General features: G+C 38.1%; 1 protein-coding gene across 1 annotated transcript in view; it reads left to right on the top strand.

The window, feature by feature from the left end:
• TMEFF1 (transmembrane protein with EGF like and two follistatin like domains 1) overlaps positions 1-15,675 on the top strand; it is a 117,983-nt gene that overhangs the window by 78,315 nt on the left and 23,993 nt on the right. The window contains exons 4-5 of the mRNA XM_027644069.1: positions 1,536-1,562; positions 12,261-12,357. Of these exons, the coding sequence (XP_027499870.1) occupies positions 1,536-1,562; positions 12,261-12,357 (124 nt within the window). The remainder of the gene's footprint in view (positions 1-1,535; positions 1,563-12,260; positions 12,358-15,675) is intronic.

The following is a 15,675-nucleotide window of genomic DNA, read 5'->3' as shown; positions in this document are numbered from 1 at the left end:
CAAATAAACCTATATACTTAATTCATATAAGTAAATCACACTACTTCAAATTTCTTAATGAAGCAATACCACATCATAAGGCATATTTCTCAGTGACTCAACAATGACATTTCATACGGGATTGTCTGCTTTGTCAGTAAAGTGGGTCACTATCGATGGAAGAAGAACCCTTCTGGTTTTTGCGTTAATTTCTGTAAAGTAATAAGCTCAGTCTGTTAGACACAGAGTAGTGGTATAGGAGGACAGAAAGGAAAATTTAGGCAAAAGAAAAACAAATCTCTATTCCTGATACCCCATGTGACAGGAGATTATTTTTAATGTGTGAAATGACCCAGTAATGTGGAATTTCACAGTTTCATCTACTCACTAGAGGGAATTATTCTTAGAAATATAGCTCCTTAAAGAAAAGCGGAGGAGGGAACTGAGCAAATGGAGGGTTTGGTCTTTCCTCTGATGTGAACAACAAGCTCCTGTGGGGAAGTAAGAACCCCCCACTCCTCTCTCTGTCTGGCCTCCCTCTTTCCTGTTTGTGGAAATAAATTCAGCTGCTTTCTCCATCACCAAAGCAGGCATGAAAAGAGAGGTGTGTGATGAGCAGAGTGTATGCTCTGCTTCTCTCCTAGTCTTCCAGAGAAGCTAAGCTAATGGGCGTGGGGAACATTCACTGACAGTAGTTGCCATCGAATCCTCTCTCTCCTCCTCCTTTGAGCAAGAAAGGCTGAGGGAGGTTTGTGACTCAGAACATGTGTTTAAGGGCTTGTCTTTACTGCTGTGCTAGCTGAAGACTATGCAGAGTGCTGCCCAGTGGGATGCACATAAAAAAATCCCAAGCCAGCTCCATAGTGCTCTGAAGTAGAGTTAGTTGGCCTGGGGTGGTGAGGAAGCTTAAGTCCTGCTGACACTTTAACTGCTAATGCAAATGAGATCAAGTCAAAAACTGTCACTGATCAGATGCTAATCCAGTCAGTCAAATGTCAGTGAAATAACTGTGCTGTTAAAGCATTTTATACAAAGTGATTGACTCAGCTGAGAGGAGTTACTTTGTCATTAGGTGACTTAAGTCATCTTTGAGAAGTAGTTTTCTTCTGGAGCTACTTCTACAGTCAGGTTATTTATGCATTACTCCTTGCAATACCGCTCCTGGGGCCACAGAGTAAAATAAAATAAACATTCCCAAAATCGGACTTTGTACTCTTCATCTCTTTTAGGTTTAACAAATTTGAATCTCTAACAGTTGAAAAAAGGCTAAGAAGCCTTTCTTACTGAAGCTAAGAAAGCATTCAGTATTGAATGATGCTGTTCCTTGAGTAAAATTGTTTTGACAGGGAAGAGAGAGACTAGGGCACAGTGAGCATGGGCAAACTGTATTAAAGGATGCCAGACTTTATGTGGGATGTTTGTTTTTACAGCTGGCTCATGAAATGTAACATCTTTGTAATGTTTAACAGTGACAAGTTCCTGAACAAACAGCTGCTCCTGGAGCAATATTTTCATTTGCTTTCTCTTTTTTTTCTCCCCCTCTGTTTCTTTTTCAGATAATGGCTCTGGGTCAGGAGAAGGAGGTGAGTATCAAACTCCACTAAAACTTGCTTTTGGTCTCTCCTTTCTTACTATATGTGTGTCAGTTTTATGTACATAACTGGTGTATGAATTAAGGAAAAATTATGACAACTTAAAATAAGCTTTAATGTTGCAGTTTTATTGGACCATCTCAGAACAGTATTTGAATGGGAATAGGCTATCGTGTGCATTTGACCAATGTCATTCTTTCAGATTTGACCTATATAACTTTTCATTGTTACCAGCAATACAGCGCAGTATTTAGTTCCCTATTTCACCTGTATTTCTCTCCTGGAAGAGTCCATTCACAATAAATTTCTCACTTTTTTTTTTTTTCCTTGCGTTCATTTCCTTAGTGTCTAAAACATCTAGTTATTACTTTATCCTTCATCAAACTTGTTGCCTAAAATATATAATTACTGCATATCTGCTTATATAAAATATTTTACAGGTTTCTGTTCAAAGCTGTATATTCGAAGAGGGGATGTAGCACAGCTGGTACTAGTAGAAGTGTTCCTATCTCTGAACACATCTTTATCTTCTTCCAAGGATTAAGAAAAATAATAATAAAAATTTTATCTTAATTCTATCTTTGATACTACCAGAAATAGTATGTATAGAATGAAAAATGTGAGATATAGATGTATACAGACACAGACAAACTGTTTTACTTTTAGTCTTTGCTTGTACTAAGAAGATGTTGCATTTCATACTGTTGGGACTGAGTTTTGAAATATTATAAATCTTGTATAGTATTGTACATGAAAATGTATCTTTGGTGGAAAACCATCAATGGCATCACTGAGTAGCTGAACATAACAGTTAACTTTTCAAAAATCATGACCTAGCTCCCTTTTTTTTCCTGTATTGAGGTGAAGGGGAGGCATTTCTCTCCCCTTTAATAAGATGCTATCAGTAAATTCCTGGGCTGTGGCTAGCATATGGCCATTCTCACCTTTGCTTCCTTTTGAGATAATGTCTGAAGGAACAATCTTCTGCTCAAACAATACAGGTGACTTTTTTCTGATGCTCTTCTTCCTGAGATTGCTCTTTCCCCAGCTCAGATTGCTTCTTCTTCTGTCTTTGTTATCCAGACTGTTTTTCCACTACAGCTGCTCCCTGTAAGCGGAGCATTTCTTGCCTCAGTACTGCTATGCAATTCTTGTAGGAGACAGATGACAGTAATTTAGTCCATGTTTCACTTTTATTTTTAGAACAGTTTTAGAAAAGTTTGAATGCTGTTGAGATTTTTTTTTTGCAGTATTTACCAACTGCATCCAAAAATCCCCATTGAAGTCCCTTGTAAATGTTACTGTGTTGGTCTGGAAGGGATTGGCAGCTGACTGACAGATGTCGGGCTTCTTTAGGTAATTGTATGAGCAGTTTGGAGAAAAGTAGGCTAGAACATGCTGTGTTTCATTAGCTGCTCTCTGTAGAGGTGAAAGGTCCATGTTCAAATATACTCGTTGCTTGATTTAGGGCAGGAGAGTGAACCCAAGTCCACTAGCTCCTTTTAACAGAGGCCCAAATGGGTCTCTTTGTCATTGCTGTTCTTTTTGTTCTCACTTGAAATATTCATTGAGCCTGGGACAAAGAGGTGGGGAGGAAGGATGCATGCTATGGAAAGACTTTGTTAGCTGGCACTCAGCATGCCAGTGAATTTGAATTATTTATGCAAAAGAGAATGGCATCAGCCTAGGAGATTTGGTGGTCCCTCAATACCTTGCAGAAGTGGTTGGTGCAATGTCTTGGAAGATGGAATATGTGGATTCAGTTCATTTCAGGCAGAAAGAACTGAATCTGGTTCCCTTGGCCCCAGGTGAGTATCTGCATTGCCTGGGTATTGAATAGAGAAGGAAACATGTACCCGCTATGTCCTCCAGCAGTTTTGTGGCATCAGCCCTTCATTTATTTGGGTTTCTTCTGAGTGCCTTTAGGCCAACTGAAATGTTCCTGCTTCTTTTCAGTATTAAAACAGGTGAGTTTAGTTCTTAATTTTAGATTTAAAGAAATAATATAAAAAATGAGAAATCGAAAATCCTACTTGGCACTTTTTTTTCCTTAAAATACATCTAGGCTATTTGTGACACACTGAATTATTTTTGTCCCTGTGCACCTTTCTCACTAAACTGGGTGTTGGGTAATACTTCTGCAGAACAGCATTTTCTGTGTCTGAAAACAATCCTTCAAAGGATGGAATCTACTGTTGGTTTGGTTATTGAACTCTGCTCTGGCCAAAAATTCAAGGATATTTTTGTACTCACAATATTTTTGTATCTGAAATTGGTTTTGTTCCATAATTCAAGTAACTATATAAGTGTTACAAGGAAACATTAAAAACCTAAAAGACCTATCCCAAGTTAGGGGAATTTAGAATTAGCCAAACTTCTAGAAGAGTGATGAAACCTATTGAAGAAGCATTGTTTGGAATGCAGACAAGAAGAAAGGATAGGATCCCAGGCGGAGGATGACCTGCACATTAGAAGTGCTCAGTGGTGCACTCCACAGTCCTGCCTCCCTCCTTCCAGCTGTGGGATTGAATGCAGTACAACTCCTTCCTGGCCCAGCCTTTCCCATTTTCTTTTGGAGGAAGTCAGGATATGCTGAGACAAAATAATCACACATGCCTGAATGTTTAATATCATATTCTTCAATAAGGGTGCACAAATGGGAATCAAATTGCCTGGAGAGACTCTGTGCCCTGTAGGTTAGGTACAGCTACTGCTTGGAAGCAGAAGGAAGCTTCAATGGAAGTGGAAATACGCAGAGTGAGAGAGAGCCAGCAAGCGAGCAAAATGCTAGCTTAGAGATTTGTTTTCTTCCTAGGATTTACATTTCCAACTGATAATCACAGAATCAGTGTTTGCTGTGTTTCTTTTACATGCAGTTGGTGTGACTGTGTATGCACCAGTGATGCTTGCACACACAGAATGGATAAGTGCAGCTGCTTGTTCAGGAAGCATTACAATGGCTGTGCAGATTAGTTTGCTGATATATTTTTAACTTTGAAGGAAAGTACATGAAGAAAGTGTCTGAGTTGTGCTCTTCAGTTGCTATAGCTCTGCCTATGACAGTCTCCACTGCTGAAATTAGCTGTTTGACTCATATGCAGCTAAGATTTGTGCTACTGGTTCACACTGTTCTTTTTCATTATCGAAACACAGAACAAACTCATTAATGATTCTGAAACTTGACTTGATGCAGATTTTCCCTCCTACTCCCAAACTGTGTGATGGTGAATGCATTCATTTTTGTGGGGTTTTTTTGGGGGGTTTTTTGTGTTTTGTTTTTTTTTTTCTTTTTTAAAAAGGACATTTAGAACCAATTAAAAAACCCATGGAAGTCCTCTTCTTCAAAGACTGTTTAGATGTTATCTTTCCTTAGAACTTGTCATGTGCCACAAAAAAAAGCTAAAGACCATGGAACTACTGGTTCAAGTTCTCCCCGAATCATGTTTGCTGTTACAAAGATACTAGATCTTAGGAAAAGAATTAAGAGTGGAAGAATTGTTTCTGTATGCCTGAATGAGGTGAAGTAATAAATTTTTTAAGGGTGACACAATTGTCTAGTTGCCCTCTGACATTCTGAATAAACTATTTCCATTTTCTGTGCTCTGATAGCACAATATTAATGAAAGGTTGTAATAAAATTACTCATTTTGCTAATTTCAGAAGTCTGAACCTTCAATTAACATCATAAAACTTGCAGTTATGAAAAAAGCAGTTGGTCACTTGTGGCAATGGATATCTTGAAGCTGCTTTGAAGAAGAGACTATGATTGTTAATTCAAAAATCAGAGAAATTTCGAAAACCTCAGTATTCCATCATTAGGTTTCACCCTACAGAAACCGATGTCAGAGACTGGGGACTCCAGCCCGAAAGAGTTGCTTAGCTGGGGTCACAGCTGAAGATAGTGGGATTTGCATTGAATTTGCATTTAAGATGTGAGCTTCTCTCTGTATTCTCTTATGTATTCTTTTCTGAAGAATACAGTCCTAAAACTAGTTACTAAACCACTTTGTTTAAACACTGTTTTGTTAGAGTTTGAGACAAAACTGGTGAAGGAAAAGGTACAGGCTCAGATTTGTGTTCATCTCTGACAGTTATAAATTGCAACACTATTTGACCTGCTGAATGTACTTCCACAACTTGTAGATTGGGGCAAAAAAATGATCCTCAGGCTGTCGTATTCACATAAAAACGTAGATTGCTAGCTTACAGCTGTCATGTTGACTTTGCGATATAGTTAGGCCTTTGCAAGGATGTGTTGAAAAACATCAGCATTTGTTACGTGCACCGTAAAAGAGCTAACAAATGGCAATGACTTTTCAAGCCAGCTTCTCAGAAACAAATTACTGTCTTGGAAGAGGCAGGGTGTGCTCTGGTAATCAGCCAACAAGGGTGAGATTTCTAAGTGTCCTTCTGTGCCCATAACATTAATTTTTAATTCTTTTTGTTCCGAGTTTATCTGTGTACCTGAGCAAAATGCACTTTTGATATTAAAAAAGATGTAATGTTAGTTAGACAGATGGCACCCAATCATTTCAGGCTTTTAAGCTAAGAAAATAACATGCTTGCAATACATATAGCTAAGTTAATTATTATTAAAATAATTTGTTTTGAATTTCTAATCCCTCTGAAATTTAATAGCTGAAGTATCTTGTGATGAACGTCTAGCAGATTGCATTTAGTAATTAATAAATTGATATACAGTGTGTGCTTTTTACCAGGCTGCCATCTGTTCCTTTCGTCACTGGGGACAACACTTATCCAGTAATTGTCACACAGTCAGGGTGGAATAAACACACAGAGTTTAGAGCCTCGAATATTTTTTATTCTAATTTGCAATAGTGCTACTGATTTGTTTGATGTGTTTTAATATGACTGCAGAAACTCAATGGTGATTAACACCCTGGATAGGAGATAACATCATGCCTTTTACCTGTTTGTATAATGGTGTGAGACTTAGAAAGATTTAAGTGCAGATTCCATCACGTGACTTGTCACTGAGTATTACTTTAGCTTCAAATAGCCCTATTTATTTCTGTCAAGATTCTTCTTGACATAGATAAAATTAACACTGAAATGAAACTTGCAAGAATTACTGTGGTTTTGACAAAGGTTCATAAAAACAGAGGCAAAGGACCTAAATGTTTAGGCATTCTGTTGGTGGAAACTTATTCTAAGCAGGTTTTTCAAGGGAAGCTAGAGCTTGCTTAGAAGGATACCAAAGCCAAGGGCACATAAAGACAGATTCCTCTTGCCTCTTGTGCAGGATGACGGGTAGCAAATGAGAGCAGGTTCATCTCATCCAGCCTGCATAGGACCTACAGAAAGGCGTTCAGTGTGTTCATGAAATTGTGGGACACTTCCATTGGCTTCTGATGACTTTATTGTCCTTTCTCTTTTCCACCATCATCTACTCATGCATAATTTCCCTGGTGCTTACTCTGAAGTTGTTGTGTCTTCCTTTGGAGAAAAAGGAGTTAGCTGCATTTGAAGTAGGGCACTGGAGTGAATGGTTATTAGAGTTCTCCAACTGGAGGTTTCAGCAGTGTGAAAGCTAATCCAGTCTCGCAGTATGCCAGCTTTTCCCACCATTATCATATGCACAGAAGCAAACCAGAAGTTATAGCTGTCAGGTGTGTAAAATACCTAACACATGACAAGGGTAGTGCTGGTAGGGAGTCCTACAGCGCACATCCTGGCATCCTTTGCTTATAAGTGCGCATACTGTCATTATCATAACCATTGGGCAAGCATATCACTTTGGCTGAGTTGTGATTAGGGAATCAAACTTCAAACTCCCCTCCTTCAGGCACCTCAGTCATAAATAGACCCGCCATCCTTGTGTTAAACCTGTAATGCCCCTTCTTGCACAATCAAATTCCAGAGGCTGGTGCCTTTACTGGAGCACAATTATAGCTGCAATGTGTGGGGAAACGATCTCTCTGCTGTACCAAGCCAGGCTTTGGTACTAAGCCAGCTGTGTGGTTGGGTAAGAGAGCAGGACCTTCCACATTGCCAAATATTGCTTCTACGTATGATCCAGCAGCGTGGTCAAGAAAATTCAGGACATTGCTTGCTAGAAACTTGGGATAACTAAGAGTAATTGTCATACTTGCTTTAAATATATACTTTAAGACAAAAGAACAGGTTTGCAACTTTGTTTCAAATTATGGGAACAATCTGCATTTTAACTAAGTATGTCATTAAAGTTGCCCTAAAAATTAATGGAAGGTTGGATAAGTCACTGAACCGTTGAGTGAATCACGGTCCTTAATGTGTGATTTTGTGGACTGTGGTATTTTGAGAGGAATTTCCAGTGCTGGCTGTACTGAAGGAATCACAGTCTAATCACGAGATGGGGATTCTTCTGTACTTTGGGTTGCAGAAGAGGATTTTCTGCGGCCCTTCCCATTTTTCAAAAATATTTTTGAGATTAGTTTCTCTCATGAGATACTGCAAACCCCACTATACTCCCAAATCAGATAGGAATTGATTTTCAGAGAGGCTTTTCCAGGCGAAGGAATCTTTATTCTGTCTGCACATGACTACTGAGGAGTTGCAGCTCTCCACAAGCTCCCCCGACTTCACTGTGAACAGTGATAAATACAGATATACAGCACAGCTCCCTTTCCAAGCCATGCCTTAGGGCAGACCAAACATCACCTTGACACAGACGGATGCTTTTGCTTCAAGTCTGATTGAAAGCCCTCAGCAGAAACCGAGCCATATTACCATTGTAGGAACACACAAATGAGTTGCTGAGGGAAGCAATTTACTGCTATCCAATTCCTCTAGAGCTGCTGTCCATTTACAGGCTCCTACCCTGCAGCTCATAAGGTACAGCTGGCTATCTTCTGCAGAGGAATAATGACTTGAGAAGTGTTAGGGAGAACAGCAGCTCAGAGAGACAACTGGGAGTCACTGATCCTATCCTTGTGCCTCATTTCTTTTGAAGGACAGAGCATTAATGAGGCACTGCCCTGAAACATGTAAGGAAGCTGAAAAGAGAGGGAAAATGAGCTTTCACTCAACATGAAATTAGGATGTCAAAGAACAGTATTAAGATACCAGCAAAACCAAGGAGAAGAAATTCTGTAATCAGCTATTCATCAATATTAGAAGCTTGCATAATAAACAAGAGGAGGTTCAATTGCTCATTTGGGAGCATATTTTGACCTAATTGTTGTTACTGAAATCTGCTGGGAAGATCTGATTCATTGGAATATTAAAATTAAGGACTACAACCTATGTAGGAACAATCAAATGTGGGGGAGAAAGGATAAGGGAGGGGCAATCTGTCAAGGGATACGTTGCCTATTTGAACACATTTACACCAGAGAAACATGCTCTCAAATATTAATAGGCTAACTTATTTTAACCCTTCCAAAAGGAAGGGTTCTTTTCCAGTCAGGGCAACGTGTCTGCAATCAGGTCATGGGCTCTTCTCTTCGGGCATGGGAATCACTCTCTCTTTTGTACACTTTTGTTATTGCTGTTTTTCTTATCTCATTGCTGTTTCCAGTAAATTGTTCTTATCTCAACCCACAGGCTTTACCTTTTGTGCCTCTAATTCTCTTCTCCATCCCACCACAGGGGGGAAGAGGAAGGGAAAGTGAGGGAGCAAGAGAGTGGCACATGGGTTTGAGAGTCTTGGTAGGGGCACTGAATTGGGGAGTACCGTTCCTAAACCACAACGGAACTCCAGCTTATACTATATGGGGTGACTAATGCTGCTACTGCTGAAACATAATGCAGCTAGTAATGAAAAATACTTCTGAAAATTGTAGGTGACTATCACCTAAGTTGGAAATGTGGCATCATTATGCATTTATCTGTATTACACCTAATCCTGACGGGTGTAAGTTTATTAGTACCTGAGGTGCAGGTGTTCTTGACTTGCACATATTTATTATACAAAAACAAATTACTATAGAGATAAATAATTCTATGCATGAGGTCCAGTAAGTTCTGATCAAGTTAAAAAAAAGGCCCCACTTCTTTAAAATAAACCTAATTTTAAAAGGTAGAGAAAGCAATTTGGGGGGGGGGGGAAAGGAGAGAGAGAGAATTTTACACCAAATAGTATATAGAACAGTGAATAAGTAGTTGTGAGCTCCTGTTTCTGAAAATAAAAATAATTTTGGAGCATTCAGAGGGAGAAGAACTAAAGCTCAAGAGGAAGGGTGTATGTGTGTGTATGTGCTACTTCTTTTGCTCCATTACAAAATTGAAATGCAAATAGTGCAGTGGAAGTGCTCAGTAAAACATTCTGGTTTCATTTGTAGTCAAGTCAGATAGTATATATAGTATATATAGGATATGATGAAATATATTCCATGCTATCAGTACTGCAGAAGCACCAACTGTTGAAGAAATAGTTTGTAACAAGGAGATCTGTCTGGTTTGCACCTGAAAGCTGTAAAAATCAGTTGTAAAGAATTCTCTGGGCTGTTAATGACTCTTTTGTCTCTCTTTGTTCAGTATAATAATGATAAATAATATACAAATATTTTCAGAAAAGATAAATGTGATGATTGGAGCGCATCAACCTCTCATTCTGGCACCTATCAGAAGCACAGCAGTGAAATAGAAAGTGGAAAAATTAACTGAGTACCAAATTAAGGGAGAGGAAATTATTTAATGGCAGTTGCCATGAGTTCATGGAAAACCTTTATGGAGAAAATTACCTTTTCTAAAGTTTATTTTTACAAGAAAGTTGTTTGTACAACAGAACATTTTATGTAAGTGTACCACCTCAAAACTGTAACATGTCTCAGCCAGGTGCAATCTCTAATCTCCCACAAATCTAAGTAACTAGAGAGCACAACATCCATGCAGAGCACATCTAACATGCAAAAATACTGCAAATCCATAGATAGTTAAATGTTAAGGAATCATTAGAAAATGAGTGTGTTTCTAGAGACTGTTCTTGGCCTTGTGATCCCTTCCACTGGTGACCTGGGAGAAAATGAGTCAGTACTGATTTGGTGTGGATGACAGGGAACAGGTCACTGAGATAACAGGATGCGTAAGCAGGAAGGATTTTAATGTCTGAGGACAGAGTTATCTCTATCTAGTCCAGGATCTAGGTGATTTTTCCTTGATGTTGGCCTTTGTACTACAGACTGTTGACCCTGAAAAGGACTCATTGGGGAATAAGGTGGATAATAAAGTAAATGTGAATGGTCAGTGCAGAAAAATGGTCAAAAAGTGATATGATTGTTGGATGTTTAAGCTGAAGAATGTCATAGATGGTATTTGGCTTTGATGACAACTCTTCTGGAGCAATATGTCCAGCTCTGGTACCTGTAACTCCAGAAGGTGTCAACCACAAATGAAAGCCATGAGCAGTGCCATTTGTTTAATTTATTCAAACCATAGGAGATCATTTATTGGTGTTGAAAAATGAATTCTGACACTAAAGGACACTTTAAAATGGCAAATGCAGGCATAGGAATTTGGTATCTAGAAAGAAGGAGAACTAAAATGACATGTACATTTGTAAAGATAAAGGCAAATGACCCCTATGGCAACTTTGTAAGAGTAGTGATGGAATTTCTACAGTGGCAATTTTGTAATAAAGTTTGATATGTATTAGTCTCTGGAAAATGCACAGCATGCTTTAGACAGAAGTCAATTTGAGAGTCTCACCTGCACTGTTTTTTATGGAAACCCAGTCCCAGAGGTAGGAGGGAGAGATTCCTTTCAGCTAAAATTTGGGAAAATTTGGAAGGACTGTTGTGGATTTCTTTTTCCTGTTTACATTTAAAGAATGTAAATGCAACTGTTTCATTGGTGGTGTTTGATTTACTGTTGCTACAACACATAAAACTGCTATGAGAAAAGGAATCACTTTGATCTCTGTCCATCCGACAGTCTTGTGTAGTGAGCCGTGCACCACCACGATACTGTGATACTTTAAGTGGTTCTCAACTCCCTCTGAAGATTTCTGTGATTCTTCTCCTTTGTTTCGGATATCCAGCTCTTCTTTATCATTTTGTTAAAAATCAAAAATAGGAGTGGCTAATGGTAGTGAAACAGTAAGAGTATAATTTATTTCTCTTTTACTTGGTGAAGAGTTTTGATGTCCATGTCAACAGTAAGATTGGTGTAAATGTTTTTAAGATCAGAGGTAAGATGACTTTTTTTCTTTTATTCCTGCAGAACTAAACAGAGTAATCTGTAAAATACACCACAGCATATATCATACATGAGCATTGTCTAATCTCATAGTTGGGAATCAAAAAGGGGAAAAATGCAAGCAGTAACCTTGCATAAGGATATCTGTAATTAAAGACTGCCAGAGAAAATACTGTTTAAATCCCCAGTACCTAATATTCAAGGACATAAAGAAGGACAGGATTTATACATTATCAGTGCCAATTAAGTGTAAATGTGACTGGGGCATACGTCAATGCCAGTTATGTGTCTAGTGGAGCGGGAATAAATAAAAATGACTGAAATAAGAATAAAGGGAGAACCAATCAATAAAGCACTAGTGTTTTCAGGGATGCTTTTCTATCACTGGTACAGTTCTACCAACCTCCAAATGACTGATTTTGATAAGGGGAGCACTATTAAGATTAATAGATTCAATATACAATAGCTTCATTTTGACAGTATTCTTGAAGCAAAATCAGACCTTAATTTGAAAATCATGCTTTCTGGTAACAACACCGAATTTTTTTTCAGAGTATGAAGGATCTGGGACAGAAGTTCAGAGAAAACACTCAAAATGTGGAGTTTGCAAATATAGGGCTGAGTGTGATGAAGATGCAGAAAATGTTGGGTATGTAATGTTTTCTTTAACAATATCACTGAACAAAAGGGGAAAAATGTTTAAAGAAAAGAAAACGTACATGATCTTGACTTGTTTGTACTTGACTTGTACTTGACTATGTTTGCTCTTTCTTATTGAAGATTTAATGCCGTCCAGTAATAATGTGTTTGATATGTGTCTGTAAAGAACAAACCATCTGCAGTTGCAAGGTAAATGGAGAAAACAACAAAGAGTTGTACTGGACAGTCTTTATATAACATTTTTCAAACAAAGGACCTTAGTTTGTTTTACTCTGCCAACAAAACAACCCAAAACCCAAACAGGAATGCAAAATAATACTGATATTTCATCCCTGAGATTTTTTTCTTTGTGTTCTGTTTGTTCAGAAAGTGTTACAGAAAGTTATTTCCATCAGTGCAAAGCTTGGACCTGAACACTAAGTTGAACTGGGGACCTGAGCCAAACTCACTGTGACATTTGACCTCTTAGATGCACCCAAGGGAAACTCATTGAGAAATATTAATTACTTGTCAGAGTTCAGAACAAATTATCAAGAAAAAAGAAGCTTTTAAAGACAATCCATAATGCAGAAGCAGATGCACCCAATCTCCCCACTCAAGGTACTTGGTGTTAGAGTATACCGTGGTTGTCAGAAAGGGCAGAGGCATCATGGAAGAAAGGACTTCTTTAGACAGCCCCATGAGACATTAAAGGTTTTATGGGAGGTAAAAGAAGTTCTGTCTGACAGTGTTTTGTTTTCCCATAGCCATTGTCCTGGCAGTGGACACCAGTATGGAAGAGGCTTAACTAAGGTCTGGGCTGATGGCAGGCACTGGGGTTGCAGCTGCAGACGCGGTGCGTGAAGATGTTTGAGAGATGTGCAAATGGTACATTTTGTGTACACAGAGGGAACAGCATCTCAGAATAATGTGCTTGAACATCACTAATCGGAGGAAGCACCACTCTCCCTTCTCTTGTCTTCCAGCCAGAATCCATTTAATGTTGAAATATGTCTTAATTGCACAAGACTTTATTTGGGATATCCGCATGAAGACATCTCAGGCAGTAAAGCAGCTTAGCACTAATATTCAAGACGTGTATTCAAGATTAAATCATAATATACAAGGGAAACCAAAATGGTAATAGTACGCATGAATACTAGCACAATACTTCACATTTCATAAAATGCCATAGTACAGAAGCAGGCTTACTCTTTCCAGGAGAGAAAAATGAGCTGTAGTTGTTGTTATAATACTAATAATTTTCTGCAATATTGCCTTGTTCTGTTTCATTTATGACTAGCAAGATAGTTATAGATTTGTTTGTTGTATGCACTGAGATGTGCTTTTGGCTTTGGAAAATAAATCCTGAAACATTCAACTTCATTAAAAGCTTCCCTAGTCTTTCTGCACTTGTGGACCCGGCCTTCCTGCAGCTATATAGTATCTGTAAGAGAGTTAAAGTTGAGTGGAAGATTTGTTCTCTACATCCTACTCATATAAAATGAAACCATGCTCCTGCTCCTTGACAACAAGAGGAGAGTGGTCTTTTTGTCTCTTAAGATTTCTTTAATGAGTCCTCATTAAAAAAAATATGTGGAAACAAAAACTTTTATGTAGAAAATACTCAAAAGTTAGAAAATATTCCCATGAAGGTTATTCACAATTTATTGGATAATATTTTCTTTTTTTTTTTTTTTTCAGTTTTTAAACCTGTGTAATTTAATTTTTTCTCCAGTACCTTTGACCATTGAAACAGGCTTTGGTGATACTCACTGTTTAGATATAGATTAAATCGCGGTCTGTTAACACAGATTACCTTCACAATGTTGATTTTGATAAGTCACAGAGCAAGTCACAAACTTGCTGAAGTAGAACTTAGGAGTTGGCTTTTTTTTTTCCGAAAATCAAAATAGTTATTTACCTTGCAGAAGCAAGATGGAGTTGAAATCTTCTGTTTGGGAAACTTCGGTAGAGTACCCCTTACAAATACTTTTTACATCTAATTTTTACTCCCTTTCCTGCTGTGTTTCAATGTGGGTTTTAATATCCTAAAATTATATTATGACATAAAATTATTGGCAGCACAAGTGTTTTTTATTAGACTTGTATAAACATTGCTGGTCTGAATTATCATTTAATGCAATTTTACACCATATTAGAAACACTATCACCCCTAATTCTAGCTAATCACAAAACACCCTAATTTCTAAAAATGTTTTGTTTTGATTTTCCTTTTTAAGACTTGAGAATGGCCACTGAAAATTTTTGAATAGTAGTGTAATGTCGATTGAACCACAAACTAGAAGTACATTTATTTCTGTTCAAGTAGATTTCTTATGCCTGCATAACCCTTGCTTCCACCTTGTGATGCTAAAACACTTAATAGAATGTTTACATGATTACAGAAGGCATTTAAAGAGAATTTTGTTTCATCATAGTACATGGATGAGTTAGCTGAACTGTTTCCTAATGTTTAATAGATAATCTCGAGCCATATTCATGATACATACAGTAAGTATACAGTCATGCATTTTTTCATTTTCTTTTCCAAGCTGTGCAATCTGAGACCTCATCTCCTTCTGCTCTGAGTGTTCTTGAGAAGCAATATAGTATTTGTATCCTGATTTTTAATAGGGAAATTAAATTACAAATAAAGTATTTAGTGCATTGGTGAAAGAAGAGATATAGATGCCAGCAAGTATTGTTGAGTGGTTTGAGGTAAATGAGCTGGCATTAATGAGGAATCCCAGGACCTGCCATGAGGCCAGCCACAACAGCCTGGAACACAGAATAGGCAGAATTTCTCACAGTAATGGAAAGATCCTTCTAAAGACGATTTTATTCCGTAGAGACTGTGGTTTGTCTTTTGGGCCAGGATAGCTGTGAGAGTTCTGTGCAAAAAATGGTGGCACCTGCTACTTTCAGTGAAAACTGTAGGATGATCCTTACAACACAGAAACAGGAGCAAGACCACTTGGCATTTCCTGACTTTTGGAGTTGAACTTGCTGATATCTAAATACGTGCCCAGTGCTATCATGATGGGAAATGGGCACATGTCAAAGCATGGGAAATTCTGGTTTGGCGTAATGGAAAATGAATACTCAAACGTGCTGTCTGGCATTTCCACTCATAGAGATGGTCTGAACTTGATCAGGCACAGCCTTGGGACCAACTTCAAGCAGGGGCTGAGACTATATGACCTCTACACATCCCTCCAAGCCTAAATTTATCTGTGAATCTGTATGATTACCAAATCTTGGTACTTTTTAAAAGCAAATTTATAAGATCAGTTACACAGAGCTGAGATCCACTCCGTATTGCAAG

Source organism: Corapipo altera, unplaced genomic scaffold, assembly GCF_003945725.1.
Source record: "Corapipo altera isolate COAL_440 unplaced genomic scaffold, ASM394572v1 24b, whole genome shotgun sequence".
NCBI classification, from domain to species: Eukaryota; Metazoa; Chordata; class Aves; order Passeriformes; family Pipridae; genus Corapipo; species Corapipo altera.
Note: the sequence above shows the minus strand (reverse complement) of the source record. Positions and strands in the feature narration are given on the sequence as shown.